Below are 18882 nucleotides of genomic sequence, written 5' to 3'. Positions count from 1 at the left end.
CCACAGTAGCAAAATGAAAATGCACAACGATTTAAGGGGTCAAGTGAAGTCATGTGAGCCTAAACTTTATATGACAGCTTAGCTAGAGACGCTTCAGTTGGCTCATATAGTATCTTCTGGGATTTTTTTCTCTCTTGTTTGTGCATTGTGTGAAAAATGGAACAAAAGTCTGACATTTGAAGTGAGATGCATTTTAAAGATCAAAACTCATTTTTACCATCTTCCTCTGGTCATTGAATGCAACTCTTTTCCTTCACCTTGTGCTTCACAGGTGATATTGATGAGTATAATAGGGCCTTCCTCCTGTGTGCACTGGTGCTCTTAATTGTTTACCAAGATTATGGTCCCACAGTGAAGCGTGCTCGTGATTTTGTTTCGACTTGAGTGAGACCATGAAGGTTACAGACAGTAATGTGATCCGGTTTCACCTTCAAGTCCTCTATGGGATTTCTACAAAGAATTTTGAAAAGAAAAAGGAGACGCCGTTCATCAGTGGACCAAAGGTCTTCGGTGTTCCCCTGGACCATCTGCCCAGACAATATATTCCTGAGTTTGGACTTGTACCCTGGTGAGTGGAAGCAGCCAGCTAAACTGGACAGCTCATATATGCGTGACAAGATAGCAGAAGTATTTGTAATGTGAATTGTGCCTCAGCTTCTTGGTGGAAGCTTGTTCTCTGCTGCTGGAGCGAGCCGGGACTGTGGGTCTGTTCAGAAAACCAGGCTCTCTTTCTCGCATCAAGACCCTCAGGGTGAGATTTCCATCATTTGTATTGTCTTTGGAGTATCTGTGCTGGAACAATAGTCCCATCTAGTGGTTTAAGAAAATATTTCCTAAATACCACTGTCTTGAAGGTGAGTGTTCAGTTTTTGAGTTGTTTTGATTATTTTGGAGGTTGACTAGCATTTTGGTGTCTGGTTTAGGCCAAGCTGAATCGTGGAGAGAGCTGCCTGGCCACAGCCCTCCCCTATGATGTTGCCACACTCGTCAAACAGTTCTGCAGGGAACTTCCAGAGCCGTTGTTCCCCTCTGGGCTCCATGCAGCTCTGCTCAAAGCCCCGGCCCTGGCCGCCCTGCAGGACAGGATGGCCGCCCTCCAGCTGCTGTCCTGCCTGTTGCCTGCCAGATACTTCTCCAGTCTGCATTACCTGTTTGACTTCCTCTGCAGAGTGTCTCTGAGGTACGACTACTGTAAATATGAATCATGTGGGGGCATCAAACTGTCGAGGGAGCAGTGTTCAGCAACTCAAACACTTCAGTCTGTAACTTGGAAAGCAAAGCTTGTGGTCAGTTGTCCAGTTTTCTGTAACGAAACTTGACCAAAAACGAGAGAACCGTACACAAACCCCGCCACCAGATAAGCTTAGTATTTTGTAAAAGAGATCTACATCTGCTGATGGGGTAACTGCTGAGAGGGGAGGGGAAAAAAGTTAAACAAAATCAACATTATTTGGAAACTTGGCCGTCACTGGTGAGCCAACAAACTCTTCCTATAAATTACATAGGGTGGATTTGTTTCCTCTTTAGTTTTTAAAAAAGTATAAAAACCCTTTTTTTCTCAAAGTTAATGTTGTCAAGTGATTTAAAAAAAAAATAAAAAATTTGCAATTAAGATCTGCAATTAATTAATCGCTTTTTTAATCACCTAAAAATTGCTGAGAAAAGCCCTCAACTTGAGGTGTTTTCTTTAAATTCATGACATTATTGTGGCAGAACAAAAGATAATATATATATATATATATATATATATATATATATATAAAACAAAAAAGTGGCTTTATAAACATTTTAATTTTTTTAACAGATTGAACAGATGCAGTCGTAGCCATTTACATCCACTTGGCAGGAACTGAAGCCCACGACACAGATTTCATAGAAGAGGCAACAGAAAAGTAAAGTTAGAGATTAGAAAATAGATTAAGCGATTAAAAGAACATAATGTGCTAAATATGCCTGTAATTAATCGCAATTAAAGCGCTAATTTGATACCTACCGATACTCAAAAGTAATATTTTTGACCCCTTATTCAGAAATGGTTTCTACGCACTAATTTTCTTTTTTAAACCAGCTCATCTGTCATCTCGGATTTAAAAACCATTGGTTAAAATTATCAAAAGGTCAATATTCCTGGGTAATCTTCCTCTGAAAGGTTTTCTTGTGTAACAATGGTTGATTTGACTGATTAATAATCCCCCCAAATGACTGTTGATTAACCTAAAATACAACCGTTCTCTGGAACTTTAGTTTCTGAGTTTGGTTTTTTGTACATTCTATTTGGGGAAAGGGGCACTATCAAAAAGACACCATCATATGATTTTGTCATAAGTGGATGCAGCCTTCTCAGTGCTCAGTCATGCAAAGAGCTGAACAGATCTAACAAATTCTGATGAGCAGAGATGTTAAACTAAATGCAGTAGTGCTCCTTAAAGAGCTGAGTCTTTAGCTTGCTCTTAAAAGTTGGTACAGACCCTGCAGATCTGACAGAGCTTGGTAGGTCGTTCCACCATTGGGGACCAATGGGGGAGAAGTTACTGATTTCACATTGTGGTGGAAGCACCAGGTGTCTTTCCCTGGCTGAGCGAAGTTGTCGGGAGGGAGTGCAGCTCTGGATGAAGGAGTGAAGGTAGAGGGAGTAGCTCTGGATGAAGGAGTGAAGGTAGAGGGAGTAGCTCTGGATGAAGGAGTGAAGGTAGAGGGAGTGTAGCTCTGGATGAAGGAGTGAAGGTAGAGGGAGTGTAGCTCTGGATGAAGGAGTGAAGGTAGAGGGAGTAGCTCTGGATGAAGGAGTGAAGGTAGAGGGAGTAGCTCTGGATGAAGGAGTGAAGGTAGAGGGAGTAGCTCTGGATGAAGGAGTGAAGGTAGGCAGGAGCCGTTTAGGTAATTGTCTGGTAAGCCAGAAGCAGAGCTTTGAACTTGATGCTGCAACTGGAACCCAGTTCAGGGTGGTTAGCAGCGGAGAGACATGAGCTCTCTTGTGTTGGTTGAAGACCAGACATGCTGCTGCATTCTGGATCATCTGCAGATGTTTAACTGAGCAGCAGGAAGGCCGACCAACAAGGAATTACAGTAGTGAATGCGTGACATGACCAGAGCCTAAAGCAACCGACATGATTGCTCCAAAGATTTAACTTTTTCTCTTATTCTTTACCAGATGCGGTGACAACCTGATGACCAGTTCCACCCTCGCTACCGTCTTCGTTCCGAGTCTCTTACCACCGCCAAACAAAACAGAGATGTCAGAAAGGCGACTTGGGCTCAGAGTTCTTGTCCTGAAGATGTTCATTGAGAATCCCCATCTCTTTGGTAATAAACCTGCCGTAGAGTTTTTAGATTTTGGAGAAATGCATTTGTAGCATCCACCAGGACGTGTCGAAAGGACAAGTGAAGCTTTACTCAATTTAGCAGTATTATTACTGAACAGGATGTGTTACTGTCGACCGTAACCACGCCAAACAACAAACTCACCTGCATTAACTATGCTGCAACTCAACAACATATCTTCTTCTGTTGCTCACTCAGTCATACTACATGCACTCGCACCCCGCCCCTACCTGTTCCACACCCACAGACCTGGCATTTACACAGAACATCTGAACATGTACAACATCATACAGGAGCATTATCGCTACAATATGTTCTGTTCACAACACATAGGTGTGATTCCTGAAGCTGTGATGGGACAGTGTGGGAGTTTCTGAAAGATGTTTACTCAAAGAGGGGAAGTCGAAGGAGACGCAGCTTTAAAGGTAAAACATAAGTTTGTCATATCTTTAAGTGAAAATGGCATGTTCTTGATTTTATTTTTTTTTCCATTTTGAGATAGCGATGCATTCTGTAAAGATGGTGCTGTTGATTTGGGGTCAGCTGAAAGCCAGGCCTGCAGATCCAGGGGTCTCATCACACGAGAAGGACCAAAACTTAGGAGAAGCCTTGGCTGGGGGACTTTTCCAAATGTCCAGCTGTTCAGGACCTGTATGTACCAAATCGGTAAATGCAGGACAAACAGACATTTCAACTTTGTGCAAAATGTAATTAAAATGTTTTTAGATTAAGGCTTCACACCGGGAGCAGCTTTGTTGGATGATTTCATCCCTGGAGATAATTACTTGCCCTTGATGTCTGTGTCCGCTGCCATGGAGAAACTGGAGATGTTCTTCACTATAATTGTTGTCCCCATCTCTGTACACTTAACCCTGATCTATTAACTTAACCCAGTGTCTTTGATATGGCTGTATTTTAACGTTATTTTTTTAAATAAAAATGTATTCAACTGTTTGTTTTCATTTTTTGAAGGCAAATTTGAAGGTGCCTCATGTAAAAGGGTGTTCTAGGAAAGTAGATCAGAGATGCAGATCACAGTAGCCTAATGCTTCTGCTCTAATAGCAGCCTTAAATGTCGTAGAACCACTGATTTTATTGTGACAACAAATCTTGATGAAGGTTTAATTTAACATGTAGGTGTAGAGCTGCTGGCTAATTAAATGGCACCGAACAAGAGCCAAAGGGAGAAAAGGATTCTTGTTTCCCTGCAACCGCATCTGAACCGTGAAGCGAATGAAATCGTTGCATAACGTATGCTGACACCGGAAATTGAAGGCCTTCAAATTAAAAGAAATTAGGAATTTTTATTCTAAATACATTTAATGTATTGATGTAAAAAGCTATGTCAAAGTAGAGTGGACACGTCGCCACAGTCATTGTTAGCAATACGAACTCGTATCAATGCTGCACTGTGAATCTTTAGCACTTGCGTACAGTATAGCAGGACTGACTAAGAGTTAAACAAGACAATGATTTTATTTTTGAGAATAAAGAACTGTTATGAACAGCAGCAGGGTGTTTACTTTGTTTGGAAGACATGGTGGGTGTTTTTTTTTTTTTTTTTTTTTTTCTCCCCAGACTTTCCAAAATGATATCCCAACTTTGGGGGTGTTCCAGTTGAGACCGTCAACTTGAAACCTGAAAAATTACAACTGAGAACAAATGAAATGCACAACTAAACTATAAATTGCATGGAGCAGCAAAAAATTATGTATTGGATTTTTATACATCCTAAATGAATCCCACGCACAGTGTTTTGAGTTAATGTTGGTAACGGCATGCAGTGCCAACAGCTGGTCCACGGTTTGGAAAGGTTTTTCTGAATTTGAAATGACAGGTTGACTTCATTAGGTAATTGCACTTTTCTTAACTTAGAAACAATTATATGTTGTCACAATTGGCGCACACTCGCCCTTTCATGTTTATTTGCACGAGTCAATATGTGGGAACAAAAATGAAGCACACTCATAGACTTCTCTTTTTTTTTTAAATAGTTTCCTTGATTACCATATTAAGAGATCGTAAAGGAAGTCCTTTCCTTTTTTTTTAAGGATTCAACCAATTCTCATTGCTACCATTCATTTAATTCACACACCAAAAATTCAACAGAAAAGCTCAGCTAAGTAACACTTTTACTTTGAAAACCGGAAGTGCGTGTTTACTTTATGGCTACCTTGACAACGGTCTCGTGCAGTAGTCAGGTTCCTGCATCAGGACGAACAAGGTAAGACACAATAAACAAAACCCATTTTTATTAATTTGTGGTGATATATAGCAGTTAACTCCTACATATAATCAATCAGCTGACATTGAATACAGCTTGACTAGTAATTGAACGTGTTTTCGGATAATATGAGGTATTTATGGATCAATTACATCGCCTGGCTGTGTTTACAGGATGAGCTCCATCTCCATCTCCATCATCCGTCTTTTACTGTTTTTTATTTTTTTTTTTTACCAACCATAGATCATCAACTCTCTTGATCTAATTAGCTCACTGTAACGGGACTAAAGTGTGTTTTCCCCCAGCAGATGAGGGACATGGGGTGGTCGGCTGTGTCAGTGCTCAGCCTGCTGCTGTGGACGCAGCTCGGCGCGGCCGCGGCCCGGAGCATGCGCACTGCGGACCCGCTGGCGGAGGCCGACATCCAGCGGCTGCTGCACGGCGTCATGGAGCAGCTGGGCATCGCCCGGCCCCGGGTCGAGTACCCCGCTCACCAGGCAATCAACATCGTCGGGCCGCAGAGCATACAGGGTACACTGGGGATCATTTGATCTGATTTGATGATGTGGAACATGCATGTTAAAAAAAGAATACAAAAAAGTAAAAAAATAAAATACAAATATACATATATATATATATATATATATATATATATATATATATATATATATATATATATATGACTACAATCAAAATAGTCAAAAGCCAACAGGCTTATGCAGCGGACCTCCCCTCAATTTAAAGCTTGAGTAAGTAAAACAGGAAAATATAGGAAGTAAAACAGTAATTACAAAAAACTAAAACAAAAAAACACAACAAGATGAAAACTATAAACAAAAAACAAAGAAGGTTAGACTACATACAGTAGTTACAGATCATCAACACACAAAAAATAATCAACAAAGAAAACTTGTGACATTTTTTAAATGTGAATTAAATGAGATGATACATTTCTTTTAAAAATCTCTAGAGAAACAGAGCTTTTGATAACGTGATATTTGGAGTTCCATATCTGTACACCACGATATCTGAGGGAAAACTGGCCGTGTTTAGTTTTATAAAAAGGAAGATGAAGATGATTGACCTGTCTAGTATTATATGAATGTATTTGAGAATTATATTTGAAGAAATTACTAAACGATAGTGGTAAAGAAAAAGGCAAAAACATATGTTTGTATAAAAACACACATATCTGATGAATATTTATGTCATATACTGAAATAATTTTGAGTTTTCTGAACAAAGGAGTAGAGGGTTCCGTAGAGTTAGAAAAAGTTGCCAGTCTTACAAATCGTTTTTGCATTAAATAAAGTTGATGAAGACTGGAAGGGTATGTATATATACAGAGGTGGGTAGAGTAGCCAAAAATTGTACTCAAGTAAAAGTATGTTACTTCAGAATAATATGACTCAAAGTAGAAGTAAAAAGTAGTCATCCAAATAATACTTGAGTAAAAGTAAAAAAGTACTTGGTGAAAAAACTACTCAAGTACTGAGTAACTGTTGAGTAACGTCTGATTTCTTTTTTAACACAACCATTCAGACAGACAAAAGTAAAAAATAATCATCTTCAGGCAAATTAAATCAATGATATAATAAAATAAATTAAAATTGATAAAAAATAGTTTAAATGAAAATAAGCTTAAAGTAAATTCAATTACTTGAATAAATAATAAAATAAATAAAATAACAGAATTAAAAAATATATTAAGCACAAGTAGCACCAAATTTCAAGCCTTTGTACTTTTCTTTTTTAACCAGGCAGAACTAGAACAAGCCCATGAACTCATAGAAACTCTGTGTGTGTTTGAGTCTGTGTAAATGTGACAAAACATGCAAAAACAAACATTTTTCCCAAAGAATCACCCAGTGATGTCATGAGATTGTACGCGGATAAAAGGGATAAAAGAAAAGTAACAGCTCAACGTAGCCTAATGTAGCGGAGTAAGAGTAACAGTTTCTTCTTCACAAATCTACTCAAGTAAAAGTAAAAAGTATAGTGATTCAAAACTACTCCTAAAAGTACAAAATTTCCCAAAACTTACTCAAGTAAATGTAACGGAGTAAACTCGTTACTACCCACCTCTGTATATATATATGGACAGCACTTGGGCAGACCTCACGGATCCACCAACATGTTCCAAACGAAGTAGGATTGAAGTAAACCTTATCGAGTCCTACCACTGAATCTTACATACATTCTTACATATAATAAGAGTTTCAATAAACTTACTTATAAAACACACATACCCAAACACCCCTACTTTAATAACTGTTCAATATAGTAATATAATACTCAATTATATGTATATATAAATATGTATGTATGTATGTTATAATAGAAGTAATTATAATGCATAGTATTACATTATCATTACTTTACTATAATACTACAATATAATAGAGAACAATAGACAGAAATGGTATAACAATGTACTTGAATAACTATATAAGAGTAGATATGCTATATATACACTGGTTCATATATTTACCTCCAATTATATTGGAGCCTTAAAAGCCTGTTCACACACGTAAAAGAATAAAATATCTTATAGTCATACAAATAAAATGTTGGTCTGCTATGTTGTGTTGAACTAATGGTAACCAAACAGACTTGGATGCTCAATTCATAAAACCCATCTTTATCGTTATTATTACCATTTAATAATAATAATAACCACAATCATATGCTGTAACAAGGCACCTTTCAATGACCATGTCTACCTCATACTACTGCACTTTTCACTTTTTTTAAATTTTATATATGTTAATAAGAGCTGTCATTTGCCTATTTACTGTACAGTGAGCGAAAATAAACGAGTCAAATTCCCTGTCTTGTTTGACCTGACTTGGCCAAATAAACATGATTCTGATTTATTTAGCCAGGGGAGAAAAAACTCTTTAGATTTACATTTAAAATCTGTTTTTCCGGAGTGCCCTGGTCAAGACAGGCAACTGTTAAGAGAGCAAGAGATACCAAACGCATATAACTACAGTTTATTCATTAAACATGTACATAAGCACCACAGAATAACAAAAGGGTCTAAAATGACCACTTATTTTAGATCTTAGCAAAGGTCAGTTTAAACATGGTCAGTCAGACATCAATTAACAGAAGTGGATGCATGTGGAATATTTATATTAAGTATAAAATCATAAAACAAAACCAGATTGGTGATGTTCAAGTAGATTTGGAGCTGATTCCAAGTGTAGGGAGCAGTTAGGTACTTAAATGTCCCTTTCCCATCTTTGTTTAGATTTAAGAGTTGTTGTTTTGTTTTGTTTTTTTAGGATGTGAGTCTGTATGTAGGAAAGGAGAACATCAATAATGGCTTTTATCACTTTATGTTGTCTTTAAATGTAAATATAAATGTGAAATTATTTAGAGCTGAATAAATATTGTTAAACGGGTTATACATGCCTGGTGTGTGACTGCAGTACCCGATTGTTGTCACCAGGTGGTGCTCACGAGGGCCTGCAACATCTTGGCCCTTATGGAAACATTCCCAACATTGTGGCTGAGCTGACGGGGGACAATGTTCCCAAAGACTTCAGTGACGACCACAGCTACCCAGACCCTCCAAACCCCTGTCCTCTGGGAAAGACGGGTACAAACTCCCTCCTTCATGCACTTTATTCATTACATTTTTTTTATATCTGCATGAGTAGAAGGGGCTAAACATACCTATTATTGTAGTTGTAGTGACAGTTCTTTAGTTATTCAGAAATTAACATTTTTAGGAAATTACAAAAGGGAATCATGACAGTGCATTATATCTTAAGCTAATGATGCTTTTGCCTAATGACCAGCAGAAATGACGCCCTCTCTGTTTGCTCTGTGTCTTGTGTATTCGCAGCAGCAGATGGCTGCTTGGAAAATGCTCCTGACACAGCTGAGTTCAGCAGAGAGTTTCAAAAACATCAGCATCTGTTTGACCCCGAACATGACTACCCAGCTCTGGCAAAGTGGGTGAGTACAGAGTTGAGCTGAAGGTGCTCTCTTGTCAATTATTTTATCCCCCTATAACGTTGATTACGTTTAGTCTGAACAACACTCTGAAACAGCAACAACACAAATCTAATCAAATAAAGAGCTTGAAGTATTGTACTGGAGATTGCCGTGGCAAAGTATTGATTTTTAATAGCGTTAATCATATTTACATTTCATACATTGATGACTTTAAAAAATACAAACTATAAAATAAAGCAATAGTAAAATGCTTTTTGCTTTAAGCCCTAAATTTAGATCTTGTCACGTCAAGCTACTTCAGAAGTTACATAAATAGTTCAGTTAAAGCAGCACAATGTAACTGTTCCCCCTTAATATAATATTTCCAGAGTCATATTGATGGTACATCAACCTCCAACAGGTTTAATGAACCTCTGTCATGGTCTGAGGGGTCTGTATCGCCTTCACTGGCACTATGTAACTTTGAGGAGCATGGTAGGAACCCTGCCACACTAAAAAACTACACATTTTTACGGCTTTGACTGCTTTACGGCATACGTTACTTCCCCCTCCTTCCCGATTCGTAGTGGGCGGGGCGTGGAGCGCAGAGCTCAGCAGAAGCTGGTATCATGGCCGAAGCAGCGAAAAAACCGAAGAAAATAAAAGTTTTATCGGAGGAGGCGAAAAAAAGAAAGCGGGAGAGTAACAAGCTAAATGCCCGGACAAGAATAAACATTGGCCCGGCGTTCACTCACTGGCGTGAGCTGAAAGACGAGGAGGGATGTCCGACAAGAGAGACAGAATTGGTATGATACAAATGGAAATGTAGAGTTCTATGTTCAATAAGAATCAAAATTAGAATGTTTTCACATACAGGGGATTCGTCTTGGGTTCTAGTATTTTTCCTGAGAACTGTAAAATTGTGCAGGGCTGATCTGCAAAATATAAGGAATGGGCATTCAGTTATTCACAGGTTATAAGGTATTATTTATATTTTGTCAGTAAGTATGTTGGACTACTAATTTATGACGAAGTCCCTCTAAAAAACGTAACAGGAAAAAGATGCAGTAGAACAAAACCAGAGCGTTTGTAGTTTGGGGCGCATTATCTCACTGAAACAGGACAGCTGCTAATAAAACCAAGTTGAACTTAGTGATTTTCAACATCGTCATATCATATTGTTTAGCCAAAATTAGATACATTACCTCTTCACTATCCATCCTGCAAACAACCGCTGAAAACAGAAAAGTAGTTTTGAAAGTCTGTCCCGTCTTATTTAATTCACTACCAAAACAAATGCAGCGACGGGGACAGGATCTTTCCGGCAGTACGCACTGGTGCTCATGGGAAACGTAGTGTTCTTTCTGGTAAAGCACTACCGCTTTTGTCCAAAGGAGCCGCCAAACTCAACAAAAGCTGAAAGTTACATTGTGTTGCTTTAAATCCACCAGTGTGCATTTTAAATGTCACGTGATCTCTGTATTTATAGACTTGTTGCCAAAAGCCCAAAATGTCTGTGATTTTAACACAACAAGCAGGAAGCATCACACTGACCATTATTCAGAGAAGAGTTTTCTCGTGCATGGTGGTGGCGGTATGGGGGTGGGAATGGTTTGCATTTATCAGAATGGGGGAAATTGGTCACAGTGAAGGGAACCGGTGAGTCCTGGGTGGAGATTTACCTTTGAGACTGACAGACACAGAGCACATTGAAACAGCACTCAGGTGTTTTAAGGGAAAATATTTAAATTAGTTGGAATGGTGTCATCAATGTCCAGACAATTACCACTGAAAATGGTGTGCTGTCCATGGGTGGAAAGTTTCCACCTCAAAGTAATTGGAACAATACAGTCTTGCATCACAAATTAAGGCTCTTTTGTTTTCTTCTTTTTTCTTTTCTTTTCTTCGTTCATGGCATAAAACCCCCCAAAATATCCATCTTAATTCCAGGATGCAACAAAACAGAAAACTCACCAAGAGCGAAGGCAACTTACACAAACCACTTTCATGCCCTGAAACTGCCACATGGGCATATTGTTGACTGCATTTCAGGAACAAAAGGACTAGCTGTAAAACAACAGACACATTACTTTTGTATTTGTTTTCCTTTTGACAGAAATTTTGTGTGTTGTCTTTCAGAACAAGGAGCTTTTGTACCAAAAACTGAAGGGAGGACCAAGCAGAAAAAAGAGGGTATAATGTTTCTTGGTTGTCTTTTTCCTTTTCCGTGTGGGCTTATGTCTAAGAAACCACATCAGCAGCACTCAGCATTTATCCTGGAAGGGAGCAAAGTGCTCTTAAACCCACTTTGGACCAATTTTTTGATTTGGACAGCTATTAGTCCTCTGTGAATATACACATAAATGTTTTGTGTCTGTGTTCACAGAGTGTGAACCCTTATTTACTGGGCCAGAGGTTGGATAATGTGGTCGCCAAGAAATCAGTTCCCCACTTCTCTGAGGAAGATGAGGAGGAAGGACCGACTGTTCCTGCAGCTACCAAGTCCACAGCCTAAATCCACACAACTGCCACTGGAAAATGAAAATGATACGCTCCGATTAATGTTCCTAACGCCACACATTTTAGCATTTTGGTCAACAGTCCATGAAACTGTCTGCACTGAGTGTTGACTTTGTTCAGGCTTTTCTTTACATCATATTCAATCACATTAACTGGATCTTAGTCAGTTATTTCTACATTTACACTAGATGTGCTCCTGCATCTTCTTTATATCCATCCTAATGTCAGGAGGGGCAGGTTTCTATTAAAGGTGATAATGAAATGTGTGTAAACATCACAGCTTTACCAACAGCAAGTATATTAAAGACTGTTTTATAATGTATTGGAATGCTGAAATTGATCCTTCATGCACCATTAATAATCTGTATAGTTTCAGGGTGCAAATACTTTTTCTAAACACATCAAAATAACTGTATACAGCGGGTTTTGAGCTTTATACAGAAAGAAAAAGAAACTCCGCCATGTAGTCAGATTGCTACAAATTCAAACCAGAATATTAAACTGTGTGGTGTTTAATACTGAACAGGTAGTGAACTGTAAATGTATTATAAGAAGAAGCTGTATAAAGATCTGGAAGAATGCTAAATCAGAAAGTTATGTTATTCTTGTATGTACAGGAATCAGTTTTACTCTCACTATTTGTTTTTAATTTGTGCCAACACAAATTACCTTTTAAAAATGACAGTTTAATCCCAACCTTAAAGAGCATTAAGTCTGGAGTTGATATTTACAGTAATTATTTTGTTATTGTGATGCTTTGCTGTAGTTTGGCACGTCTTTACAGACTACAAACTCTGATCTTTCACTTTGCTGTGCGGCAGTTGAGCGTCTCTGCAAGCTGCACCAACTCTTATCTCGTTCACCAAATCTTGTCAAAGTGGTTGTTTTGTTCTGTTTTTGTTCTGTGGAGTCAAATAAACGATTTATCTGCATTGACAACGTCTGGGGGAGGATTTTTCTTTCCGTTCTCAGAGAGATAAAGTGAGAATCGAGGTTTGGGGGTGTGTTCTGTGGAAATCCAAGACCTCACAGAGACATTGAAAAGCCACTTCAGAGGACGCAGCACCTTCAGAGAGCTACACGTGTTCTGAGCTGGCTATCTGGCGGGATTAAGGCTTCTTTCACGGAGTTTAGGACAGAACAGGTAATACAACACTGTGACTACAAAAAGTTTGTTTACTGAACTCGTAAATACTCTTGTATTTTGAGGAAACGCTGTGATTGCGCTTCTCCGTTGATGCGTAAAGGCTGATTTATGGTTCCGCGTTACACCAACGCAGGGCCTACGGCGTATGGTACGCAAGTACTGTCGTGCCAAAAAGTGATTGCCTGCCAGAATCTGATTTCTTCTGCTTTGTGGCCGCGGGAGCGCGCACAGCAGCCCGTTGAACGATAGCGCTAAAACATCAGATTTTCAGATTATGAAACTCAAGAATGAGATCAAGTCATATTTAGGCAGAAACAACTTTTCATTAACTGTATTTGGCCTTCAATCAATTTTTGGCAGGTGAAAATGCCTATTTTGTGTTGTAATGGGCCTTTAAAAGAGTTAAAAGCAATCATGTGAGCTCTAGTGTTTATATTATGAAGCTCAAGAATGAGATCAAATCATATTTACGTAGAAACAACCTTTCATTGACTGTATTTGGCCTTCAATCAATTTTTGTCAGGTAAAAAGACCCATTTTCAGGGGAGAAATCAGATTCTGGCAGGCAATCACTTTTTGGCACGACACTACTGCGTAGGCTCTGCGTCGATTTAACGCAGAGCCATAATTCAGGTTTAATGCGTGCGTAAAGGTCGTGCGTAAAAATGCTCTCCAGCGGTGACTGACTGTCCTGTTGATTTCCTTGCAGCTTCGGTGATGCAGTCCCACCCAGTGCTGATCTTCTCGCTGGTCTTGGCAGTGCTGCCCGGCGCGGAGCCCGAGTCCTCCTACCAGGGCGCGCTGCCCCATCCAAACAAATACAACCCCAATGAATCGGAGCGGTGCGTGCAGCCGCCCATCAGCGGGCTGATCAGCCGCGGCATGGGGCCCGTCAGCTCCACGGACGAGGTGCTGGAGTCCAGCCAGGAGGCCCTGCACGTCACGGAGCGCCGGTACCTGCGGCTGGACTGGTGCAAGACGCAGCCGCTGAAGCAGACGCTGCACGAAGACGGCTGCCTGAGCCGCACCATCATCAACCGCTTCTGCTACGGCCAGTGCAACTCCTTCTACATCCCCAGGCACATGTACGAGGACGGGAACGCCTTCCAGTCCTGCTCCGTGTGCAAGCCCAAAACCTTCAGCACCGTCACGTACACGCTGTTCTGCCCGGGACAGATTCCCAGTACGCGGAGGAAACGGGTGCAGCGCGTAAAGCAGTGCCGCTGCACCACCGTCAACCTGGACTAGACTGCTGTATACGCGGAGCGGAGGGAATACAGGAGGGACTTTGCTCTTACAAATAAGACAATGCTTTGGACAGCGAGTAAGGAACTTACGGAAGAGTATTAGGGCCATGCAGGAGAAAATATATTTGAGAGGGGAAGATTTTTTTGTATTGTGCACTTCGAGAAAAAGTCGAAATGTCGAGAAAAAAGTCGAAATGTTGAGAAAAAAGTCGAAATGTTGGGAAAAAAGTCGAAATTTCGTGAATAAAGTTGAAATTTTGTGGAAAAAAAGGTGAAATTTCGACTTTTTCTTCTCGAAACTGTATTTCAACATTATTCTCGAAAAGTCGAAATGTCGAGAAAAAAGTCGAAATGTCGAGATTAATGTTGAAATACAATTTCGAGAAAAAAGTCGAAATGTCGAGAAAAAGTCGAAATGTCGAGATTAATGTTGAAATACAGTTTCGAGAAAAAAGTCGAAATGTCGAGAAAAAAGTCGAAATGTCGAGATTAATGTTGAAATACAGTTTCGAGAAGAAAAAGTCGAAATTTCGCCTTTTTTTCAAAAAATTTCAACTTTATTCACGAAATTTTGACTTTTTTCCCAACATTTCGACTTTTTTCTCAACATTTCGACTTTTTTCTCGAAATTGTACTTCAACATTAATCTCGACATTTCGACTTTTTTCTCGACAATTCGACTTTTTTCTCGAAGTGCATGATGAAAAAAAAATCTTCCTCCTCTCCAATATTATTTTTATTTTTCTCCTGCCTGGCCCTAATACTCTTCCGTAAGGAACTCAATAGAGCCTTTATTGTTATTATTTTAATAAATTAAAAACTGTAATGATCAAGGAAATAGATCCATCCGTCTACCGTGTAGTAGACATCAGTGGTTGATTCAGGGGCCCTGCGCCCTCTGAGTCTTCACCTGCAGATATAAATGTGTCAAAGTTACCACAAATCCCGCAAATTACCATTCATGCTTGTGTGAGCAGTTTTGGATTTTGGTAGATTCTTGTTTCAAACGTAGAAACACTTCGGGATGGTTTGTGATGTTTGTTGCATGCAGGCTGATGTGGGACTTGAGATAAAACTTAAAAGGATGCGTCTTCAGAAGTTGTTTCCACTGTGTGGGATGTGAAGCTGAACATTGCTGGTTTACTATTTTATATATGTCTATATGTTTTTTTTTCTATTTTACAACCTGCACTGTTAAATGCCACTTAAATTTGATGACTATGTATTATTTGTGTATCAAGCATTTTAATACAACTTGTAATAAAATAGCGTTCAACATTTTTCTGATCTGATCAGTGTATTTATTTGTAGAAAATATTGTAAAACGTTAAAAATTACATGTCAGAATCAATGCAAGGTGAATTTTGAATTTGAACACCTCTACACATTTGATTTATCTTTAAAATTTAAACATTAAATACATCTTAGGCTGCAAATTAACATAAAGATGTCCCCTTTAGAGAAGGGTGAGAAGTTCCAACATTTGGGAGGAATTTGGAGTAGAGTCACTGCTGCTTCACATGGAGAGGATCCGTGGTCGGGGAATCTGGTTGGGATGCCTCCTGGATGGCTCCTGGATGGCTCCTGGATGTTTCCGGCATCTCCAGCAGGAAGAAAGCCTAAGCAGCCAGGATGGATTATATCTCTCAGCTGGCTTGGGAACATCTTTGTATTCCCCCGGGAGGCGCTAGATGAAGGTGCTGGGGACATGGAAGTCCAGTGACCCACTCTCAGATGAGCAAAAGTTGATGGACAGAAGGATGGCAGGTTTAATAGGTGAATACCCTGTTAACATGCAGCAGAGCCATTATACGTGTATGGTTCGGTGTCTTCGTCCACATGGAGTCTGATCCAGCTTTGTGTGGATAGTTGTGCAGCTGTGATTCAGATGACAGTTTGTGTGATGCCCAAGTCTCTCAGTTTGTAGACATGCTGGCTTCTTTTTGTCGCAGTCGCTCTTTCTGATAAGAAACAAAGTCAAGGGTTAAAAATACAGAAGAGGACAGTGCACAGAAATTTGCTCTGCTTAGATTCAGTAATTTATTTAATGGAAACGGTGCACTGGGTGAAACCTTGTGCATGCATTCCTGAGTCTGCCTGAATTCATTGCTTATCCCCCCTGGAAGAGTTATTTCTGCTAAATATATACGATAAGACAGTTTGACTACATTTAGGAATATTAGCCTTATTTCTGGAGGGGCTGTTGTGATGGTGCAGTGAAGGCTTTTCAAGGCTTTACTCAGTCAAAATATCATCTGCATGCACTGCAGTCCTACCAGACTGTTGGGGTTGAGCTTTCTTGTCTCCACTTTCTTCTCCCCTGTGATCTTCTTCACTGACAGCTGAGCTTCTTTCAACCTGCAAAATTAGCTCATTGAATTGTAGTATGGAGGAAAGTAATGGGAGAAATCCATCCATCCATCATCCATCCATCCATCCATCCATCCATCCATCCATCCATCCATCCATCCATCCATCCATCCATCCATCCATCCATCCATCCATCCATCCATCCATCCATCTTTGAATTTAGATGGGATTTTAAATTCAAAGGTGTCTGTTCCCACATTACTCGTGCATGTGTCACATCAGATTTTCCAAACAATAAAAGACCCCAGGAACAACACCAAATCCCCTCAGGATTCCTGAAAAGATGCAAGGGACTGCTCCAATGCAGATGGATGTCAGGAATACCCTCCACACACACACACACACACACACACAATTACATACTTCTCTTTTGAGATGTTTTTGTTCTCCCGCTTCCATCTGGTCTTGAAGTCGGCACAGAACTCGAACCAGAGCATAAAGAAGTGTCCCGGGGTCACCTCCTTTTCTCCTGTCCTGGACTTCAGTCCGAAGTACACGACCAGGTCCTGGAAGCTGAAAACAAGAAGAACAACACGATTAAAACGTAACGTCTTAGTTTAGTGCTCTCCAGCTTACTTCTTGTCTTGATTACAAACTGATTCAGTAAATGATGTCTTCACTTTCAACCACCAACTGATAGTTTCTGTTCAGCATTGTGTTGCTATAGGAAACTCTGTCACACAGTTTTATAGTCGTTTAACAGGTATTGTTTCCTTCTCTGCTCTTTCTGACCCGTAAATACAAACGGATGTCTTTATCTACTCTCCGTGGTGTTTCATATGTAGCTTGAACATATTGAGTGACGGTAACTGTATTAGTTTGCTCACTTCTGCTAAATAAATTATAATTTAACATGTTTAACTGATTTTAAAACACAATTTTTGAAGAAGTGAAATATCACAAGAACGAAAATTCACCAGAAAGACACACTATCGAAAAAAAGAGATAAAATGATCAAAGAGATACGATGCAACAGAACAAGGATTCATAGTATGAAGAAAAATGACAGACAATAAGAATTAAAATGATTACAAAAGCTAGTCAAAGGCTAAAAAGAAACAGCAGGAATCAATTAAATAACATGTAAGATCAGAAAGATAAACAAGCAAAGAAAAAATTATGCTAAAACACCAAAAAAGACAAACAGGTCAAAATAAATGTAAACTTCACGTGAACAAGTAGTACAAACAAATGACAAAAACCTAGGAAAAAAAGATGTTTAAAAGACACGCACAAAAAATAAATGCTAAATGACAACAAAAAAGGTTAAAATCCCCAAAATGGATTCACCAGATGTAAAGCAATGTAGTACCATAAAAAAGATTTGAAAAGTCAAGAAAAGGCAAGTGGATGTGCAGATGAAGTCCCAGTAAATAACAGTTTCTGAGTGGTTGAACTGCCACTTTCACTCTTAGAAAAACCCCATCATTTTCTATTTTCCAAAGGGCCTTCAAACTATCAACAGGACATCAAACTGTCGTCAGCCACAAATAAGAGCGAGGAAAGAAGCTTGCTCCCTGGAATTATAATGACGTTACGTCGTTTTGACATCCGTATTGACGGCTGGAGTCCACGTCGGGGGAAACTCAGAAGAAGTAGAAGCAGACAAGAGAGCAGGATGTATGGAAACAAACCGGTTCTTATGATATGCAACGTTTTCACAGGAAGAAAACAGAGGCGTTGAACGCTTCCTTAATACCTGGAAAGATTACCAAGCTGGGGCCGGATTCACAAAACATTCTTAAGAAAAAAAATCTTCTTAAGTGTCATTTTTTTCTTAAGTTCAGTCTTAAGAAGAAAAAAGAGAAGAAGTCATATTCTCCAAAAAAGTTCTCCAAAAATGTATTTTCTCAACTTTCTTCTTAAGTTTCTTCTTAAGAAAAAACTTAAGAATAAATGGTATTCTTGAAATAAAAGTTCTCAAATTTGTTCTTGACTTTTTTCTTAACTTTAAGACAACCTTGACCTGTCTTAAAATTTCTTCTGTGAAAAGGTAAGCCTCTAATATCACCTTTTTCAACACATTTTAGACAAGTTTAGACTAGTAGGTCATAGTTTGAGGATATACTTTGTAATTAATTACACAAAGAGCCTGTTAACTGTTA

At 39.2% G+C, this 18882-nt stretch overlaps 3 protein-coding genes and 1 long non-coding RNA gene across 5 annotated transcripts in view; 3 read left to right on the top strand and 1 right to left on the bottom strand.

The window, feature by feature from the left end:
- Window positions 1–392: 392 nt before the first annotated feature.
- Window positions 393–12945, top strand: LOC133418699 (rho GTPase-activating protein 4). The gene is made up of 9 exons (XM_061707524.1): window positions 393–568; window positions 655–751; window positions 924–1180; window positions 3152–3317; window positions 5854–6076; window positions 9003–9152; window positions 9405–9514; window positions 11633–11686; window positions 11880–12945. The coding sequence occupies exons 1-9, from the start codon at window positions 393–395 to the stop codon at window positions 12006–12008; spliced, it is 1362 nt and encodes a 453-aa protein (XP_061563508.1). The 3' UTR covers window positions 12009–12945.
- LOC133464856 (uncharacterized) lies at window positions 3203–4226 on the top strand. The gene is made up of 3 exons (XR_009784498.1): window positions 3203–3303; window positions 3655–3746; window positions 3824–4226. It is a non-coding gene; the product is annotated as an uncharacterized LOC133464856 (long non-coding RNA).
- Window positions 12946–13017: 72 nt separating the features above from the next.
- On the top strand, window positions 13018–15687 carry grem1a (gremlin 1a, DAN family BMP antagonist). The gene is made up of 2 exons (XM_061747044.1): window positions 13018–13157; window positions 13870–15687. The coding sequence occupies exon 2, from the start codon at window positions 13878–13880 to the stop codon at window positions 14406–14408; it is 531 nt and encodes a 176-aa protein (XP_061603028.1). The 5' UTR covers window positions 13018–13157; window positions 13870–13877; the 3' UTR covers window positions 14409–15687.
- Window positions 15688–15719: 32 nt separating this feature from the next.
- fmn1 (formin 1) overlaps window positions 15720–18882 on the bottom strand; it is a 70531-nt gene continuing 67368 nt past the window's right edge. For both annotated transcript variants that reach the window (XM_061746418.1, XM_061746420.1), the window contains 3 exons: window positions 17141–17290; window positions 16684–16765; window positions 15720–16368 (listed from right to left, as the gene is read on the bottom strand). In XM_061746418.1, coding sequence (XP_061602402.1) covers window positions 16324–16368; window positions 16684–16765; window positions 17141–17290 — 277 coding nt within the window. In that variant the 3' untranslated portion in view covers window positions 15720–16323. The remainder of the gene's footprint in view (window positions 16369–16683; window positions 16766–17140; window positions 17291–18882) is intronic.

The sequence above is a fragment of the Cololabis saira genome, chromosome 18 (assembly GCF_033807715.1).
Source record: "Cololabis saira isolate AMF1-May2022 chromosome 18, fColSai1.1, whole genome shotgun sequence".
In the NCBI taxonomy this organism is placed as follows: Eukaryota; Metazoa; Chordata; class Actinopteri; order Beloniformes; family Belonidae; genus Cololabis; species Cololabis saira.
This window is presented reverse-complemented; position numbering and strand designations above follow the sequence as displayed.

What these genes read in the sequence shown, in the direction of transcription:
- grem1a (XM_061747044.1), top strand. Translation starts at nt 13,878, where the DNA reads ATGCAGTCCCACCCAGTGCTGATCTTCTCGCTGGTCTTGGCAGTGCTG.
- LOC133418699 (XM_061707524.1), top strand. Translation starts at nt 393, where the DNA reads ATGAAGGTTACAGACAGTAATGTGATCCGGTTTCACCTTCAAGTCCTC. An exon ending in GAGTTTGGACTTGTACCCTG is followed by an intron (nt 569 to 654) that starts GTGAGTGGAAGC and finishes ATTGTGCCTCAG; the next exon opens with CTTCTTGGTGGAAGCTTGTT. An exon ending in TCTTTGGTAATAAACCTGCC is followed by an intron (nt 3,318 to 5,853) that starts GTAGAGTTTTTA and finishes TTCCCCCAGCAG; the next exon opens with ATGAGGGACATGGGGTGGTC.